The sequence below is a fragment of the Poecilia mexicana genome, unplaced genomic scaffold (assembly GCF_051168715.1).
Source record: "Poecilia mexicana isolate PSO_F unplaced genomic scaffold, ASM5116871v1 scaffold_16, whole genome shotgun sequence".
Lineage (NCBI taxonomy): Eukaryota > Metazoa > Chordata > Actinopteri > Cyprinodontiformes > Poeciliidae > Poecilia > Poecilia mexicana.
In genome coordinates this window covers 28793096-28811130 of record NW_028263385.1, presented here as the reverse complement: position 1 = coordinate 28811130, position 18035 = coordinate 28793096, and the positions used below count along the sequence as shown (strand labels likewise).

Below are 18035 nucleotides of genomic sequence, written 5' to 3'. Positions count from 1 at the left end.
GAAAATATTTTCTAAAACTTGCTTTTCCTTCCGTGAGTTGCCCTGAATTCTAAGTCCAAATAAGTAAACACATTTTTCAAACATGATGGCAGTGATGACCTCACTCTAAGCAGTGAAATAGTGAAGAAAAACAAAAACAAAAAACACCCTCGTTGACAGTTGCCACTGGGTGTGAGGCGGATTTCATTTTAAATTAAACCAAGAAGTGAGCAGTCTCGCCTGATCGACAGATCACAGAATCAGATCATATTCAGTTCCAGTAGTTCAGGTCGTCTGGTTTGTGGCTTACCTTCCTCCACCAAAAGCCAAAGAGTCCATGTCTCCTTTAATGAAAAACATGTTGTCACCTGTCCATTTGTACACCTGTGGAGAGAACAGGAGTTCAGCCGAGTCTTAGTTGAAATCACACGCAGAAGACCAAACCAAGATTTAGAAGAGAACAGCTCTTACTGGTGAACGAAAAGAAATAGGATTTAGAAAAAGAACATAAAAGGTTTTGCATTTGTCCTTTGCTGATACTTTTTCATTTCAGGAAGTCTACCAAACTCCCTTTATTGTTACAAATCAAACCTCCAGTTCCTCTGAATAAATTTTAAAAAGGGGCAAAATCTTTTCAAACATGACAGAGCATGACACTGAACTGACGCCGTACCTCAAACTCTGGATTGAAGGTAAAGAGGAAGGTCTCTCCTGTGCCATAAAAGCCATCGCTGACTTTAAAGGGTTCAGACGCAAGTGCACCAAATACCTGAGAAAACACACAGAGGAGACTTTGAGGAGAGGCAGAACCAGATCAGAAATATTAATACGCTGTACAGCAGCACAGCTTTTCTGCTCACCTGACCGTCGCTATCCTTAATGACCAGCAGGACCGGCGTGTCCTGGCCCTGCATGGCTCTGTACAGCGTCTTAATGCTCATGCCGTGCTTTGACGTGCCAAACGCCAGCGTCCAGGGGTAACCGATGGTCCGTGGGGGGAGATTCCTGGCAAGCTGTGTGTGTGTAGAACACACAGAGATGAAGGAATCATGACGGAAAAAAAAGAAAAGAAAAAGACACTGAAGCAGTGAAAAGGTCACAGCCACCAATGCTCAATTACATGTGTGGTGACATTTTAACACCGTCTGGAGTTTAAAGCAGAGTAACAGCTCAAAACGTGGGGCTCAGCCACGAGAGGAGGAAGAGCAGTGGGCCTTCATCAGAGAGACACACTGAAGGATGAACGGCGGCTGTTTGGATGGGGAGATAAAGCTGACAGACGTGGTGGAGAAAGAGGGAAGTGTACACACTTTATTTCTAACAGATGCATAAAAAAGCCACAGACTAGATTCTAGAGATGAACCAATCTGATATTAATATCTGTATTGGCCCGGATACTGAAACAAAATATAGATGAAGTATTGGTGGCAATGTGCCTGATCCATAAGGGCAGATTTGTTCAGTCTAATTCTATACTTTGTGCTCTGAGCAACATCGTGCTATAATGTTTATTCTACATTATATTTAGAATTCCTAACAATTTCTGAACCATTTAGAAGAAAGTTTGCTGATTTTTACATGTTTCACCAGAGTAGTCAAACTATTGTTTTTGTCAGTTTTATTATTATGGTACTTATTTTATATTGGCTGTTAGTTGCAGTTTTTCAGACTTTTAGGTCATTGATGTGAGACCTCCATTGTAATTCTGCCCCAGGACAATAACATTTTTTTAAGGCCATATAAAATAAAACGGTTTAACATAAGGCCTTCGCTATTAGTTGTGTTTTGTTTCTAACAGCTTCCTTCACCTTGTTATGATTTTGTGATGATACTGTTAGTGAATAACTTTAAAAATGATTCACGGTCGGCGGCATTACTTCTGTAAATGGTGCACTGCTGTGTGAAGTCAGCTTTCTTCTTCTGCTTTTTTTCTTCTCTATTTTGTTATTCTGTAATACAAAACATTCTAATGCAAAAAAATTAAAGCAGAATAAAAATCAAAACATTCTTCTCTGGGGTTGTAAGCCAATCACTCAGAAGGCTGATTGCGGTCACATTTATTTAGTAGCAGGAATTGAGCATCAACAGGCTTTCTGCAGACGTCACCAACTCAAATTTAAAATGCTTTAAGACAGGGGTCCCCAAACTTTTTCCTGCGAGGGCCACATAGCTGTTCCTTTCTCTGGTCGGTCTTAGTTTTTGGAGAAAGAAACCTTAGAAAATTCTTGTCCGGGGGGGGGGCGGCGACGACACATTCGCGCTTTTAGATAGATTTTTACCCAGAATGCCAAAAACCGTGAGTGAAACGGTGACTGGGACTGACTAGTATATATTCCATTGAGGGAAAGTTAGTTTCACATCTGCTCAAGCCCCTTGGTGGTTGAAGAAAAATCCACATATAAACCGGAAAATACAATATATGAAAAAAAACACTGAATGCTCTTTGGTATGAGGAGGCGGGCCGGATCCGGCATTGTTCAGGGGGCCGGACCAAATGACGTGGCGGGCCGGATCCGGCCCGTGGGCCGTAGTTTGGGGACCCCTGCTTTAAGACCTTTTAGGTTTTATGAATGGAATTTAAAACCTAACTTGCTTAATTTTAGATCTACGGACTTTAGATGAGACATTTTAAAGGATGAGGAGACCCTGATCAAGACACGCTGTGTGAAAGTAGCCTAAAAGTAAACCAACTACAACTCTGTCTATAATATTCATAGTAATAAAGGAAATGACAGAGTGAAACAGCGAGTACACACCAAGCTATCATAACAAAGGCTGATAACCTCCAGCTCTTATGTGACGGATGTTTCAGGCTTCACAAACCTTTTCTATCTGGTCGGCCTCCAGGAGTTCGCTGGGTTCTTTGAGGTTGGGTTTGAACGTTTCTGGCTCCAGCTCGGCTTTGATCGATGTGCCATGCTTGGAGTTCACCTCTTCCTTGGTGGTGATCTACAAACAAACAACTGTTAGCGATCCATGTGCACTACGAAGCTACTTCCACAGATCATAGACACTGAACGGGTTCAGTCGCAGCTTCACTACTTGTTCTCCATTACAACAGATAACAGTCAGGCTGCATAGAAACGCAGCAATCGACAAGCAACTAAACCCGGGAACAGAAAATCAACTATAGGAGCAACAGATGTTCAGCTTTAAACTAAAAGAACAATAACAATAAAACCATGCTTTGAAACTGGTTTTCCTGCCAGATCCATAGCTATGGTGTTTACTAGTATCACACTGTGAACTCAAGAATCTGATGAAGACAGCTGAACGTGTTGCTGCCTCCCTCCAACGCCAGATGATCCGTACCGGTTTGGCGGTTTGGCAGAACGGAGAGCACAGGCAGAGATGCTGCCAGGGAGACGAGAATGCAAACTGAGGAGGAAATGAACCCAATGAATAATTTGCAACTCTTCAATTTCACTTTTTTTCCCTCCCTAACCAAAAGAACTGTGGCGGGTTATTCATCTTCCTCAATAACAGAAGCCGACTGTGGAGCACTTCGCCACCAGCGGCCAGGAACCATCTCCTGTTTCAGCCCCGATTCAAATCCTGCCGTCCTGCTTTGTCTCCAGACAAGATCATTCATCCTGTAAGGGGAGTCTCACTCCGCCCTCTCATCACTGGGACAGACTCTCTTTGTGTCTTTGGTCAGTATTTATGCCGTCTACATCCCAACCATTCACACACTGAACAACCCACTTCAAATACAATCACTAAACATCAACATTTACTAACTTATGAACAACTGAATGAACAGTCTGTAACGCTGCATGTTTCTAAGAGGGGAAGCCTGACACGCACAGATAAGACTGATGTCACGTGAAAACCACACAATTTCTGCATCAAAGCGATAAACCATTTTAATCTTTCTGGGCCTGCCAATGTAAACATAATTACAGGGTTCATACACTTCTCACACTGTAGAATTCAAGAACTTTTCAAGCATTTTCAAGGCAAGTTTTCAAACTTGTCCAGCATCAATAAAAACAAAAATTAACTTAAAAAGAAAAAGACTGTTTCAATTCACTATTAATGACATTTGTTACAGTTATTAATATCTTATGGTAATATTGTACATTCTACAGCAGGAACAATGTAAAATTAAATCTAGAAAAGTTTAATGTTTTGAAATATCTCTCTTATACATACACTGTACACCTAAATTTAAAAAACGCATCTCTAAAGAAAATATTCTAGCAAAGTTTTCTGGCATTTAGCTAACAGAAATAATTTTGATAATTTTAACTGACCAAAAACAATTTAAGTTTGGTCTGATTTAACTTCAGACAGTGAGAAAAAAACAAAAACGAGTATGTTTTTTTTTTGTTATCTTTAAATATCTGGTTTCAACTGTAAATAATGCTTTCCAAATTTAGGCTTTTGATCAAGCTTTCGATTGCACTTCATCACCAAATCATGCAGTTTGCATATCGAGCACTTTCAAGGATATTATACAGAAATCAAACACTTTCCAAACCTTGAAAACACCTCATTATAATTCAAGCATTTTCAACGAACCCTGTAAGTAATAATCTACAACTATTCCCACTACGGCGTCTACTCTCCGCATCTCTATTTATGTGTTATTTTATTTTTTTTACAATGGAAGCCTGGAGCGGGGAGCCTAAAGGAGGCTGTGTGGACTGGGGTGGAAGCTGAGCTGGGCAGAGCAGACAGAGGGGTAAGCAGGGCTGGTCAGGGCACCTGGAGTCGTTTGCAGAGCGAGCGCAGATCTTCGCTGTTTAGCGCATCAATCCGACGGTGGTACTCCGTCAGAGACACTACCTGGCAGCACAAACACAGGAACAAGTGGAAACATAAAAACTCGACCGCTTTCGATTGTCGGCCATGTTGGGTGGGGGAGGAAAGGTGAGTCCTGAAAGAGTTAACCAGCAGAAGTAGTAGTGAAGCTTAGTTTGCATACCCAAACTGAAACAGACAGATTGCCTCTGTTAAGAGCTGAGAGAGAAGAAGAGCACTTAGTTGTTTTGCATGTTTGTGCAACGCATTATACCTCAGTACTAAAGATCCTGCAGTTCCATTTCAAAATAACCGGAAAAAAAAATACACTGATGACGAAGCAAAGCAGTGAGACCCCAAGTGTGAGAATCATCTTCATTAACACACAGCAGCTGAGGTCAACATTATGCAACAAAACCTGCTGGAGCAGTTTGTCAGCAGCAGTGCTGAAATCCAGACTACCAGGCTATTGAAAATGGCTACTGATCCAACAACCAGACAACTCCATGGAGAGCTTCTAGCCTGCGTGCCGATGAACAATCACAGCTGCCATGAATACACAAATTACATGTAAAAAAAAAAAGCATTCTCACCAGAGGTGGTCGATAGAGCAATAGTAGATCATAAAAGCTTATAACGTGCTGAAAATGTCCAAAAACAGGATGTAGGACGGTCTAAAATAGAACATTCTGTTTATTGGACTTCCATGTTTAGCTCAGACATCAGTATTTTTTCAGACTTTCAATTCAGGATCATATGTTTTAATGAGGTGAGAATAAAGCTCTGAATTGTTTTAATCAATACCTAATATCCAGCTACTATTACACGTCATTTTTGACCACCAGGCTATTTAAAAGCTTTCAGATTGTCCATCTGATTCAGGATCTCAGATTGACTTTTACAAATGGTAAATGCAGATGTGCTTTACATCTTAGAAGAGCATAAGAAAAGCTTTTTTTTTTTAAACAAACATGTTGCCGTTATACATACATTACAATGTATGTATATAAATTACATATTTAGGTAATAAAATATAAGAAAATATTGTGATGATTTAAAATGGTAAGAAAGGTGCAAAAACAAATGTTTAAATGTGAGGATTTTACTGTAGAAAATTGATATACTTTTTATGATACAGTCTTACACTGTCTTAAGAATATGCTCTACTCTGTTAGTAAGTTAATGTGCAACTTTTTGCTAGAGATGTTTAAAGTCTTAGTCTACATTACATAATAATTATTGTTACTCTAGCTAAAGTTGTTTTGTTCCAGTTGAGAAATTAAAATTTAACTCAACCAAGATAAACAGAAATAATGTCATAAAAAAAAAATCAGTATTTTGTTAAGAGTTGTATATTTTGGACAGAAAGCAAGAGCAAACAAGCCAAGTCAAAAGGAAATGAACAATAGGCTGTGTAATAACTCGGGGACGTGTTACTACAGGACATTTTAACAGCTTATAGAGACTCACGTTGCCAAGAAGACCAAAACAGAGTCAATACAAACAGTTGTGATAAAGGAGCGGCTTATCTCCCCATAAAACTGCCGCAAAACTCAACGGGGTAAAGACCCAGCAGGCTACATATGCACCGTTAGCACGTTAGCCTAGCGCGCTAACAACAACAACTGACCATAAAGAAATATATGCCGCTAGAGGCTGAGAACATGAAAGAGAGCACAGACAACATACACAGGTGTACTTGGAAGTCTCCCGTGTGTCTTGGTCCTTCCCCCTCCTAGAGAACATTTCCTGCTCACTGGCTGATGTTAAAGCTGGACAGTCACATTACACCTCCTTTAAGTTTCTCCGTGTCACTCCGAGACTAGCAGAGGGAGTTTGGCAGAAAGCCTGGGAGACTGGTCGACTGAAATAGAAGCTTCCCCCCCTCCATGCCCCTCAACGCCGCGATGACTGACTTACGTGTCATCGCTGAGCTCCAATGACGACACTGGATTGGACGGAAAACGGCGTCCTATTGGTTAAAAGAAGAACTCGAGCACACCCATCTCATAACCGACAGAATTTAAAGAGACAGCTACACCCCTGTCCCAGAGCGTTTTTAAACTGTCAAGTTGTCTTGTGTGTTAAAATAGGGATTTGAATAAACTATTTCAAGTTTTAAATATACAGCTGGACAAAATAAGCCATGAAAGCAACAAGTTTTTGCTTCAGGTTGCTAAAACCTCCTGCTTCCGATTCCTATTTATTTATTCAGATGTAATGGATCATGTTGCCTGTTTGCCTGAAGTCTACAGACAAACAAATCAGTCCACTTTGTTTCCTACATCATTCATTTTCATTAAAATTTAAATGCAGGGCACAGCCTCCGTCGTCTCAATTTCCCCCTACAATGAATGTACCCCTTGCATTAATCACCGGGGTGGAAACAAGTCTCGTTTGACTATAGAAGATCTTATCCTACTCAGCGCAAAGCAGCACCAAACTGACCTGGACAAGCAAAAATTTCAATCTACAGTCATCATCATCATCATCACCATCATCACTTCCTCCGGCAACAGAATTTTTTCACAGAGGAAGAACCCATATCAGTGTCACTTTCCCTTCAGAGTCTTTCATAACCAAAAAAGCATAAGTAACTCATTGTGGCGTCGGTCATTTGTCATTCAGCAACTGAAGGTGACAAACGTTGACCGACATTAGAGACAATCACACGACATGTGATGGAACTACCATACAGTGACTCGGAGGAATTAAAAAAATAAATTACACAAACATGCAAAACACTTTGGTTGGAAGCTCAGAGAAGCACATTTCCAAGCAAAGCAAGTGTGACATTTTACATAACTTGCAAAGTGATAGAAAGTTGACAGATATACAACTAAAAAAAAAAAAAAGAAAATATGCAGTGGTACGAAAACAGTGCAAAAATACAGAAGTAGAGTACAAAACAGAGGCTTGACGGTTACAAAATTCAAATGGCGTTCAAACAAGATCTACACGATACATCCACAATATGCACTGCGTAATGAAAGCAAATCAATTATTAACATTTAACTTAGCATTCAAATGAATAGAAAACCTAGCACATAAAACTTGGGTTTCACAGGATATAGATTAAACCAGCATAGAGCTGTAAACTTAATCCATATCTGTGAGGATTGATACAACAACAAAGATGCGGCTCTTGGCCATGTGAGGAAACTTGACCTTACCTCCCACTCCTTCACATTAAGGTCGGTGATGGGCTCGTCGTCGGGGGTTTCTGCTGCAACGTTCTTTTTGACCACCATGAACCCGGGTTCTTGTCCCATCCCCCTGACGCCCTCGCCATACATGTCTGGACTCCACTGCATGAAGAATACATACAGGTGCTCCGATCTGAAAAACGAAGCACACGGTGAACGTGTAATTGCTTTAAATACTGAGCTAATTTAAAATAACAGATTGAAAGAAACTGAACCCAGATACAATTTTAATGTTTAAAGCTGGAAATAAACAGCTGAAAGCTATTAATATTTTTGAATTGTAACTTTGGCAAAACACTAACCCTGGGTGATGGTACACGGTGTTTGTGCTGACATGCTGCTTGGTTTCTGCGCATGTCCCAGAAGACTTGAGATTTATTCTGATGCAGATTTGCAATCTTGAGTTATGCTGCCATATTGTTTTCAGAGCTAAAAACAATAGTCTTTCTAGAATTGTTTGTCATAAGCTGTAACATTTAACATGCTAGCTAAGATCTGTAGAGTCTAAAAAGGAACTTTCTATCTTAGCAACTAGGAATGCACTGATATAAAACTTGTGACCGAAATAGATATCTGATATTAATGATGGACTATAACTAGATTCAGATTTTTCTGGGCTGATCACCAGAAAGTCGGAAATGCTGATTCCCATGTTGGTTGATACAGATGTTTTTTGTCTGAAAAGTTGTGAAATATATTGACAAAGTTGCAAAGTTGGCAACATCAGACATGGTCAGGTGGATGGGTCTGTCAATCAGTCATCTCTCATGGTAAAACAAAAGGGAAACAGCGGCTGATTTTCAGGTCTTAGCCGAGGTAGATGAGTTTAATTTCACATGCAAGTATTGATTGATTGCCAATTACCCAAAATTAAGGAAACCACGGCAGTTTTATTGGATGGGGCACCTTTACTAATAACCACTATTATCTATAATTTTCTTCATATGGACATTATGTAAAAGAATTTGCAACCATTGTGGAATCTGTTGTGTATTTCTGTACACTTGATATTTGATTTTATCTTAACACGAAAACAAAAACTCTATTCTCAGACAAGGGAGGTCAAATACACTGTTCACATTTTCTCCAATATAAGCAAAAAAAAAAAAAGAGGACAAATGCAGTACTGACTCAACTATCACCACTGAAATCAAACACCGACTCCTATTGCTGTAGATGCTGGAAGAACCCTTTGTCATCTGGAAGATCCTCAGTGTTCCACATTTTAAGTCTTACAATTTGGTTCTTAACATGATCTCAGTAAACTACACACGGAGCAGTGGAAAGCTGTGTTCAGGGTCACAGGTGAGTGTGGGCCTTTCAGCTGCCTCTCTCTTCACTCAGTAATGACACAACACTAAGAGACATCTCACAGGTCACCTCCCATCTAGGTCAAGCTACAGCAGCCTATTTGAATTAACAATGCCGTGAAGGATGTTGTGGCAATCAGAAAGATTTAGGATCATGTCCCAGCACACGTCAGCCTTCTGTAATCGATTATCTGGAAAGACAGATGAGGAATAAGGAGCAGCGTCAGATTTTAATGTTAGCTCTGATTCTACCCTGTCTTTGTTTGTTACACCCAAGAGAAACGTGCATTGCAGCAGATTTGCTGTTGTAAGGTGGGGACAAGCAGACATGAGCTTTACCTTCCAAGTTCAAGGAGAAAGATGAAGAGAGGTCAGCGTTATGCACACTTGTAGAAAATATATACAGGGCTGCTTGATTGAACATGACTTTGTGATCTTTGTACATCATGGCAATGACTATATCAGCTGAAATTAACACTTACTTTTCTTGCTACTCTTCCTTTTCCACTAACGCAATGTCTGCATGCCTTTCCTTCAGCGCTCTGATCTGATTGGTCAGATGGTCCTTATTGGATGAGGGCATCAAGAACACCAAATATGGAGCTAAGTGGCTAAATGTGAGGTGCTTCCTCCCCTAACTCTGCTTGTTATCCACAAGCAGAGTTCTAACATATGGCAATGGATTTACAATGGCTGCCTACCAAACACTGAATCTAAGCTATCAAGATTGTGATTCAATATACTGAATGTGCTTTTGGCAAAAGTAATTTCCTAACATGGGATTTGTTGTCTACTGAATACCCTCTCAAATTAAATGTTATATTTTTCAGCGCAAGATTACAAAATGTGGATTTATTTTAAAACTTATATTTATCCACCATTTATGCCTCTACAAGAAGTACCTGATATCCATTCTGACGACAATTACCAGCCTGAGTGAGAACATGTGTAACTAACTAAACTAACTTCGACACTAAATCAGCAGAGTGCTGTATTACATTAGCTCCAAATCTGACTTCAATGAATGGCTTTTTAAATGAAAGTAACTTATCAAATTAAACCATTAGTGCAAGTGGGAATAATTCTTCACATTACGAGGACTTGTGTGGAAGCAGACAGTCACTTATAATGTGTCTCCCTCCTGCGTGAAGAGCTCCAAATGTAATTCCGAGTACTGCTTACTTGGCAGCAGAGCACCAAGACTGGCTGAGCCAACTTGGAAAAACTCAAACACAAAACGACGCCAGGTCCATAGTTTATGTTTAGCATAGCATTCAGTGCAAATCATGTAGTTTATGATCACATCTGTTAGCATGTTTTAGCCTCGGAAGTTAGCTAAATGAGTTTGTCACATATTAAAAGGGACTTGTGCTGTATAAAAGGGACAAATCCAAGTGCGGGGTGGCTGTAAAATCCTTCCATATCTTAAGATGTTCTCCAATATTAGCGCAACCAAACGTCTAGGATTTTAAATCCTGAAATTTGACCCAAAACGCGTTCGGCTCAGGATTGCTGGGCGTCGCACTGACCTCTCCTGTGGCACGGCAAACCAGTACTCATTTTTCTTGCCCTGCTGGGCGTACTGCTGCATGGAGGCGCTGGCGTTGGATACAAACGTCTTCTTCATGGGCTTCCCCACTCGCAGACACAGGAACTTGTGAGAGCGGTGCTTCCTCCCCTCAGCAGACCCTGTACCTGGACGAGACAAGGACACGAATACAACCTTCAGGCCTGAGCTCAGATGAAAAGTAAACTTTGCAAAAAGTTATGATTGTAATATACCCTCACCTAAGCTTCAAAACCGGTGGTAAAGTGAATTTAACCTACAATCATATTCAATAAATTAGTGAATGAGTTCAAATATTGAGAATTCAATATTTAATTCATAATTAAAGTACCTCCAATGAAAATACTCAAACTCCTTTTAATTTTCTCACATTTTGTCAGGTTTCAACCAGAAACTTTTACTGGGATTTTATTTGATGGATCAACAAAATGTATTTGATAGGTGGAAGGAATAGGGAAAGGTTTTCAACAGTTTTTTTTTTTTTTTACAAATACAAATCTGAAAACTGTGATATCCATTTGTATTCAGCTTTCTTTACTCTAAAAAGCCCAATTAAAATCCAATATAAACCAGTCCTTCCTCTTTCCGTTACTCTGTTTGCATTAATCTGTGAATCCCATTAACGTAATAGATGGCGTAAACGGAGTACAGAAAGTATCAGAGGCCTTGTCAAAGGTCACAACCCCAGGAGGTTGAAGGGGTGGCCTTGCATTTCTTTAAGATTGATGTAGCTTGGCTTCAAAGTTGCTATTTCCTGTGTGGGCTTTGTGAATGTGTTTCCGAATAATGGGCCGCTCAGCGGTGCCCAGACATCTGCGTGGGAATAATCACCAAACAGATTTCTGCCTCTCACTTTTTATGCTGCTTCATCATGGAGGGAGAAACCGTTTCAGAATCACAGTAACGTCTAGAACTGCAGCGACTTTTAGGTGGCAGACTGAGACTTTTATAGTTGCTGCTGTTTGCGGCAACAAATTGGGTTATGTTTCACTGCAAAAACACCATAATGTAATTACTGATTATGACTTTGTTCCACACAGTATATCTAATACTTTCCTGAAGTTCTATAGCGAGTAATTTGTCTCACTTTTTTCTGAAGTATGAAGAAATGTGCTTCAGGCATACAGGGATCAGCTGAGTCAATAAGCTACGCGACATAGAACATAAATACAGCAGTGACTCATTTTCAGGTTTATTAAAATTAAATATGTGTGTATTAAAGGTAAGTCCCAAGTTATTTATTAAGCTTCCAGAAATATTGCTCTACAGTTAGTTTATTTTTGTTTTTTAACCACTTTTAGTCAAAAGGTCCAGAGACTTCTCCAAACCACAGAGAGTGCTACTTAATATGTAGAGAAACATTGACTTTTGGAATATCTTCTCTATTTTATCCTCTGTTAAATAATTATGACATTCGTTTAGCATAAATGTTGCGTCAAATCTGGTTTGTCGGCAGTGTGGTGTTTTGAATTTTTCTTTCGATAAATATTGTTGAGTGGAGCTCTGGAATAAAATGAATGTATTTTTATGCGTTTGGCCTTTCAACACAAAAACTCTGTTTAATATCAGGAAAAATGATTAATAAAAACTTTGACCAAAGTGGAAATTTGAGAATTGTTGTGTTTGCGTGTGTACATGGGAAATTGCCGATTTAGGGTCACGCACATTATAATCTGCAACAAATAATGCAACATTATAGCCACATACTTTCTTCCCAATTGATATTGTCATCATTGTCTGCATTGTATTCATATATTTAAAAAACTTATTGAAAAGTGTATTAAGAACTACAAACAGTTTTAATATGCTATTTAAAAGTAGTTCAACCTATATATCTGTTTAACTCCTAATAGGAAGTCAAGGTTGTTTAGAAACAATCTGATTGGCTGACACAGGTTTTAGCTTTGCACTACACTGGTTTGGGATGTTTAAAACAACACTCAGTTGCAGAATTGTGCAGGTTAATACGGACAAAAACGTTTTGGAAACCGGTCCTGTGAGTATGATATATATTTTTTTAATGTGTGGCGGACATATTTGTTTTTTTTTGTTTTGTTTTTTTTTTTTTTTTATAAAGACCCAGCTACGTGTGTACAAGGGCATAGGCCGTCACCTTCAAAGGAGGAAGTAAAAAATCAAATCAGATAAATTCTGCCCTGGAATGTGGGATTTACTATTTGTATAAATAGCCATGAAAGCAGCAACAGAAAAGGATGCGAGATATAAATAAAAGCAGCCTGAATGCTGCCTCAGACGGCATTTTGATGTGGGATTTATTTGTTCACAGAGATTCCCCTCTGGGTACCCTATGCACATTTGTGGCATTGTGGCGTTTGATGGGCTTTAGTTTATCGCCCAGGCCACCGCGGCCGGACATCAAAGCGCCGCAGAAAACCTGTCGTAAGGCCAGGAACGCTTCTGCGACGCCGATAGCAACGGCGAGCGTGTCTTTTCCTTTCGTCTTTGTATTCCGACTGCCCGCGCAGAGGCAGAGTGGAAACAGAAAGGTTATCAGGAACCAGAGAGGAGAGGACTTGATTGGCTCACTTTGATTGGCTTCAATCAAAGGTCCTTGCATCTGCAGCTTGGGGTAAAAATCTCTGAGGAAGTGTGTTTACCCTCAGAGTTCTGTGTGTTGTCCTGTTGCATCGACTCTGCGTTCTCCTTGTCCTCCGTGCCGTGTTGCATAGTGTCTGTTCTGGAGACGTCGGCCTCCTGGTTGGCGTCCGGTTGTTGACTGGCTGGGACAGAAGTAGTGACTGAGCTTTGGGACCCTGGGCGAGGGGCACTGCTGCTGCTGCTGCTGCTGCTGCTGCTGCTGGGCCCCTGGGTCTGGCTAGTGTTGCTGCTGGTGGTGTTGGTGGGTGTGGGTGTGCTTGGTGGCTTTTCTACACTATGCTGCTTGGGCCCCATAGGGGTCTGGGTGTCATTCACTGTGGCAGTGTCTGGTGGATTTTCCTCTGGTTTCATGGTGTCTGGCTCCTCCGGCAGGCCAGGCGGGTCGCGGATGCTCGCCGCCACGGTGACAGTCTGCACAGACTCTGTTGACGCGCTGGACGATTTGTCCTGGCGGAGGTCCTCGGTGGATGCCTGCTCCTCCTCCCGGATGGGGGACAGCTCCGTCTCGGTGAAGACGTCCTCGGAGATGGAACCCTCGGTGCTGCGCGGGACGGCGCCTCTGCCTCCGTTGGGGCCCGGTTCCTTCAGGCGCTGTTCCGCTGGGTCTTTCTGCTGGGACGGGTGTCTTTCAGCCGGCAGAGGCTCCAGGTCACTGACAACGAAAGGTGGAAAAGTGAAATGGTTAAGAGGAACCTTAACACAAATTTGAAGGAGAAGAAGAGCAGAGGGTGCAAACCACTCAGCAGGAACAAGAGAAAATGTCTGTTTTTTGAGGATTTGTTGCGATGCAACAGGATGATGTTCAGAGGAGGTGCAATGCCTCTAGGGAGTGTAGCTTGGTTTGTAAATAGAAAGCACCATGGGAGACTCTAGACAACGTCCTAAATGATAGTGACTTTTGATTTGGACCTTTCTGGCACATTTCAGATGATTTTCCGTGGCAAGTTTTATGATCGGACCGAGTCTCTTGTGTCTAGTTCAATAAACAGGAGGTAACGAGAAGCACTTAACACTTCACAACCAGCACTCATCTGATTGTTGATCGTACGAGTTGCATGAAAATCAAACCTGTTTTAAATTCAGGTCACCTCTCCTGATTGTATCGCTCTGCTGAAGTGGCGCCATGAGCCACGTTTACCTGAGACTTTTACTACACGTCATGGTTCAATTTTTAGTTTCAGACAAGCACTACATTGCTCATTTTATTTGTATTGTATTATGGTATAATATTCTAGATTGAAATAAGTAAATTGTCAGTCATTTCACTGGAAGAAGAACATTTTATGTTTGAAGAGAATTCAGTGCTCTTCGAGTTTCCAAATTCACCGAGTAATCTTGGTTAATAATTGTAGTTTCAATGTTGACCAAAAGGAAACTGGTCATAATTTTTCCAGACTCGACCGGATTTTACAGGAGCTTTCTGTAAAAAATGATGAGCTATATATGAATCTCGTTAGATGTGCAAAGCTGGTGGAGACAAAATACTTGTAGCTCTAAAAGACGGTATAACAAATGGTTTCCTTGGAGAGGGCCAAACTCAAATGCACGCCACACTTTTAAGATTTTCAAAACAAAATATTTACAAAAAAATGCTTAAATCCATACAAAATTTTTGCCTTCGCAGTCGTGACGTCACCTTCATTCTTGTTTAAGAGGCTTCACACACTTCCTAGCTCAACTTGTTGCCCAGTGTCGTGTTCAGTAGGACACATGCAGAAGGAAAAGAGGTCAGGCGAGAGAGAAGGACAAACAGAAGACGCAGACGCTGGGTCTCAGCTGGGAGAACAGCTGGACCTGGCACAGAAACCTGTCATTAGCTACACTCAGCCAGCTAAACACAGCTCTGCCTCTAAGGAAGCTGGCAAACAGCGGCTCATTCTGCCATGTGCTGTTCGTCTCTGTCTTCAGAGGCACTGAAACAAACCCAAGATAAAATATACAAAGAATTAAACGTAGGAGACCTGTAGAACCTACTTCTGCTGCATAATGAGGTGAGAAAGCACACACACTTCATTAACCTTGGTATAATTGCCTTTCTTCTACTCGTGTGGGGGGAAAGAATTAAAGAGTGGTGCATTGTGATGCCGTCTGATCCTGGGTGCAGCAGAGAACTACACTGATTGAAATGAGACAGAAGCTGCGTCTTCATTATGAATGTGCGCAAATCTTTATCAATATTCAGTTGATATTGCAAAAAACACAATTTCGTAATTGCGGTTAAATAAGAATTTACATTAAAATCACACGTGAATAAACTTGTTCACGTGATAAGTTGTTAAAAATCATGGCAGCGATGGATGTAAACACTTACATGAGATATATTCATAATTCAGTCATGGTTGTAGCGCTCGTCATCTATCAGCCATCAGAGGAGACGTCGGCGTCTAATTCAGACGTTTTAGCTACACCACCAACTACAGGTTGTAGTCTGTGATTTTACAGAAAAGTTATGGATTCAACACGCTGGAATGACACACAACTTTTTATGAACTGTGTGATGCTGTGAGCTCTGTTGGAGCCAGCTGCATGTTGTCTGAAAAAAAATCCCAAAACAAACCATCATCTTGCTACTACTTCCTGTCGTTGTCTTCGTTGTTTACACCGTTAGTAACATCTGGCTGTTGATCACGTGACTTGTGTGCTAGCTCCAGAGCGGAGCAGAGGAAATGTTCTTACTCGGGGACCGCCTCCCTGATCTTCGGGTCGGTGATCTCCTTGCAGACGGCAGCCGACTGCACCTCCTCTAGGGGACACATAATGCCGTACTCCTCGCATCCGTGGGCCTGAACCAGCGGATCCATGCGGTGGGGGTCGAACATGATGTTGTTGGGCGTGACCAACAGCACCCCGCTCACCGCGCCCTGGGAAACGGAGAGGCAAACAGATATGAACTGCCTCGAGTAAAAATTAATTGCTACATGTTGAATTTTAATATCACTGGGTGTTTTGGGGACCACAGGGCAGAGCAGTTGTCCGGACACACACGCTCACTGTGATAGAGCTCGTCTGGTTTTCAGTGTTGGACATGCCAAAACCAGAGCTAAGAGCCACCGAATGGGGCTGCACTGAACGCATGGTCAGAGTTTAAAATGCAGAGAAATTACTCACGGTTGTGGCTTTTTATCACCAGCTAACGATTTTGTTAAATAACAAATGAAGCTACAGTTTGTTTGAAGTCATTGCAGACCTATTAGCAGCCATCCCAACCGCATCCAGCTGAAACAAACAGCTGCTGTCAGGCTGCAGACGAGCTGCTCTGAAATTATTCATGGAGCTGGAGTATTCTCTGTTCTGCTCTTCTACAGAAAGGTCTCTTCCTGTCTGAAACAAACGTTAAACTGAAACAAAATTTTGAAATTACATACACTGCTCAACACTGGATATCATTTAGCTCTGGTTAGTTTTTAAATAACTTGCTGCAGAGCAACTTTTTTCCCAGTTGGCAGCTCTGATGTTGCTACATAAAGTTTTGAAACTTAAGATTTTTATTTAAACAGCCTTTATAGAGGAAAGCCTAAATCTCTTAAATCGGAGGAATAAGTCTAACTTCACCACAGTATGTTTATATCTATGAGAAAATTAAAAGAAGTTTAATGGTTTTAGGAGAGGGATGTCCAAACTTTCTGTTGCACAGGCCAAAATCGTCAAGTCAAAAGGACAAAAGGACTACTGGGCCAAAAAAATAAAAGGAAAACAGGGAGAAAATTAATATTACGTACTTAATAATAAACTAAGCTGAAAAACTTTAATTAAACCAATAATCACATTTTTAATGGAATTGGATGTGTAAATATTTGCAGATCCAAAACAGTAAAAAGGTTTTGAAAATTTGTCTCCTTAAAAGAAATGGGCCCGCTTTGTTAACTGTTAATTCAAGGTCTCTCGAGACAAATAATCACATTTTGTCCAAAAAAAAAAAAAAATGAATGACCCCCAAACCGCACTTTGGACACCCTGGTTTTAGGAAGTTAAAACCCCTGTTTTAACATATTAATTGAAGAATAAGGAATCACAACGTATCCCCGATATATTTATCAGGGATAAATATAGAGTGAAAAGCAGCATGATGACACATTTTGCTGGACGATAAACTCTCCCAGAAGTTATTGCAATAAATGATAATATTGTCTTTTTGAGATTGTTTTAAAGTAATCTATTGATGATAGAATAGTAAAAGTTTGCCTTCTCAAGACTAATTAACTAACTTTATACGGAGCAATTAACACTGGAACTGGAAGATATTTTAAACATCCAAAAATAAAACACAACTAAACCCATAAATAAATTAATTAATGTTTCTCTGTAAGCAAAATTGCCCTTTAATCATCAGAATGGAAATTACTGAGTTCATTTTAATTTATCATGTGATTAACTGATTGCTTACAGTGAACATTAGCACATCATGTCTGGATATTTGAATTATTAGTTCCTTTTACTAATCAGATGATTCCCAGCTTAACCTTTCAGCTTTAACTGATTCATGATCAGCCGACCCCCCCGTGTTGAACTCCAGTGGATGAAATATAAAACACGTGGTGTTTCCTACATTGTGGTTTCACGTTTTCACCACTAACAGAAGCCACAGCACATTAAGGCTGACTGATGTCT

The 18035-nt window shown here is 40.6% G+C and overlaps 1 protein-coding gene across 5 annotated transcripts in view; it reads right to left on the bottom strand.

Annotated features, from left to right (window-relative positions):
• The window catches only part of oxr1a (oxidation resistance 1a), a 164479-nt gene that overhangs the window by 2630 nt on the left and 143814 nt on the right, over positions 1-18035 (bottom strand). For 2 of the 5 annotated variants that reach the window (XM_088014305.1, XM_088014306.1), the window contains 10 exons: positions 16104-16288; positions 13427-14079; positions 10771-10936; positions 7899-8064; positions 4690-4770; positions 2803-2928; positions 1857-1928; positions 840-992; positions 653-748; positions 290-363 (listed from right to left, as the gene is read on the bottom strand). In XM_088014305.1, the coding sequence (XP_087870431.1) occupies positions 290-363; positions 653-748; positions 840-992; positions 1857-1928; positions 2803-2928; positions 4690-4770; positions 7899-8064; positions 10771-10936; positions 13427-14079; positions 16104-16288 (1772 nt within the window). Of the gene's footprint in view, positions 1-289; positions 364-652; positions 749-839; positions 993-1856; positions 1929-2802; positions 2929-4689; positions 4771-6414; positions 6642-7898; positions 8065-10770; positions 10937-13426; positions 14080-16103; positions 16289-18035 lie in introns of those variants that run through there. The other 3 variants (XM_088014308.1, XM_088014307.1, XM_014998432.2) reach the window with 2 other exon arrangements.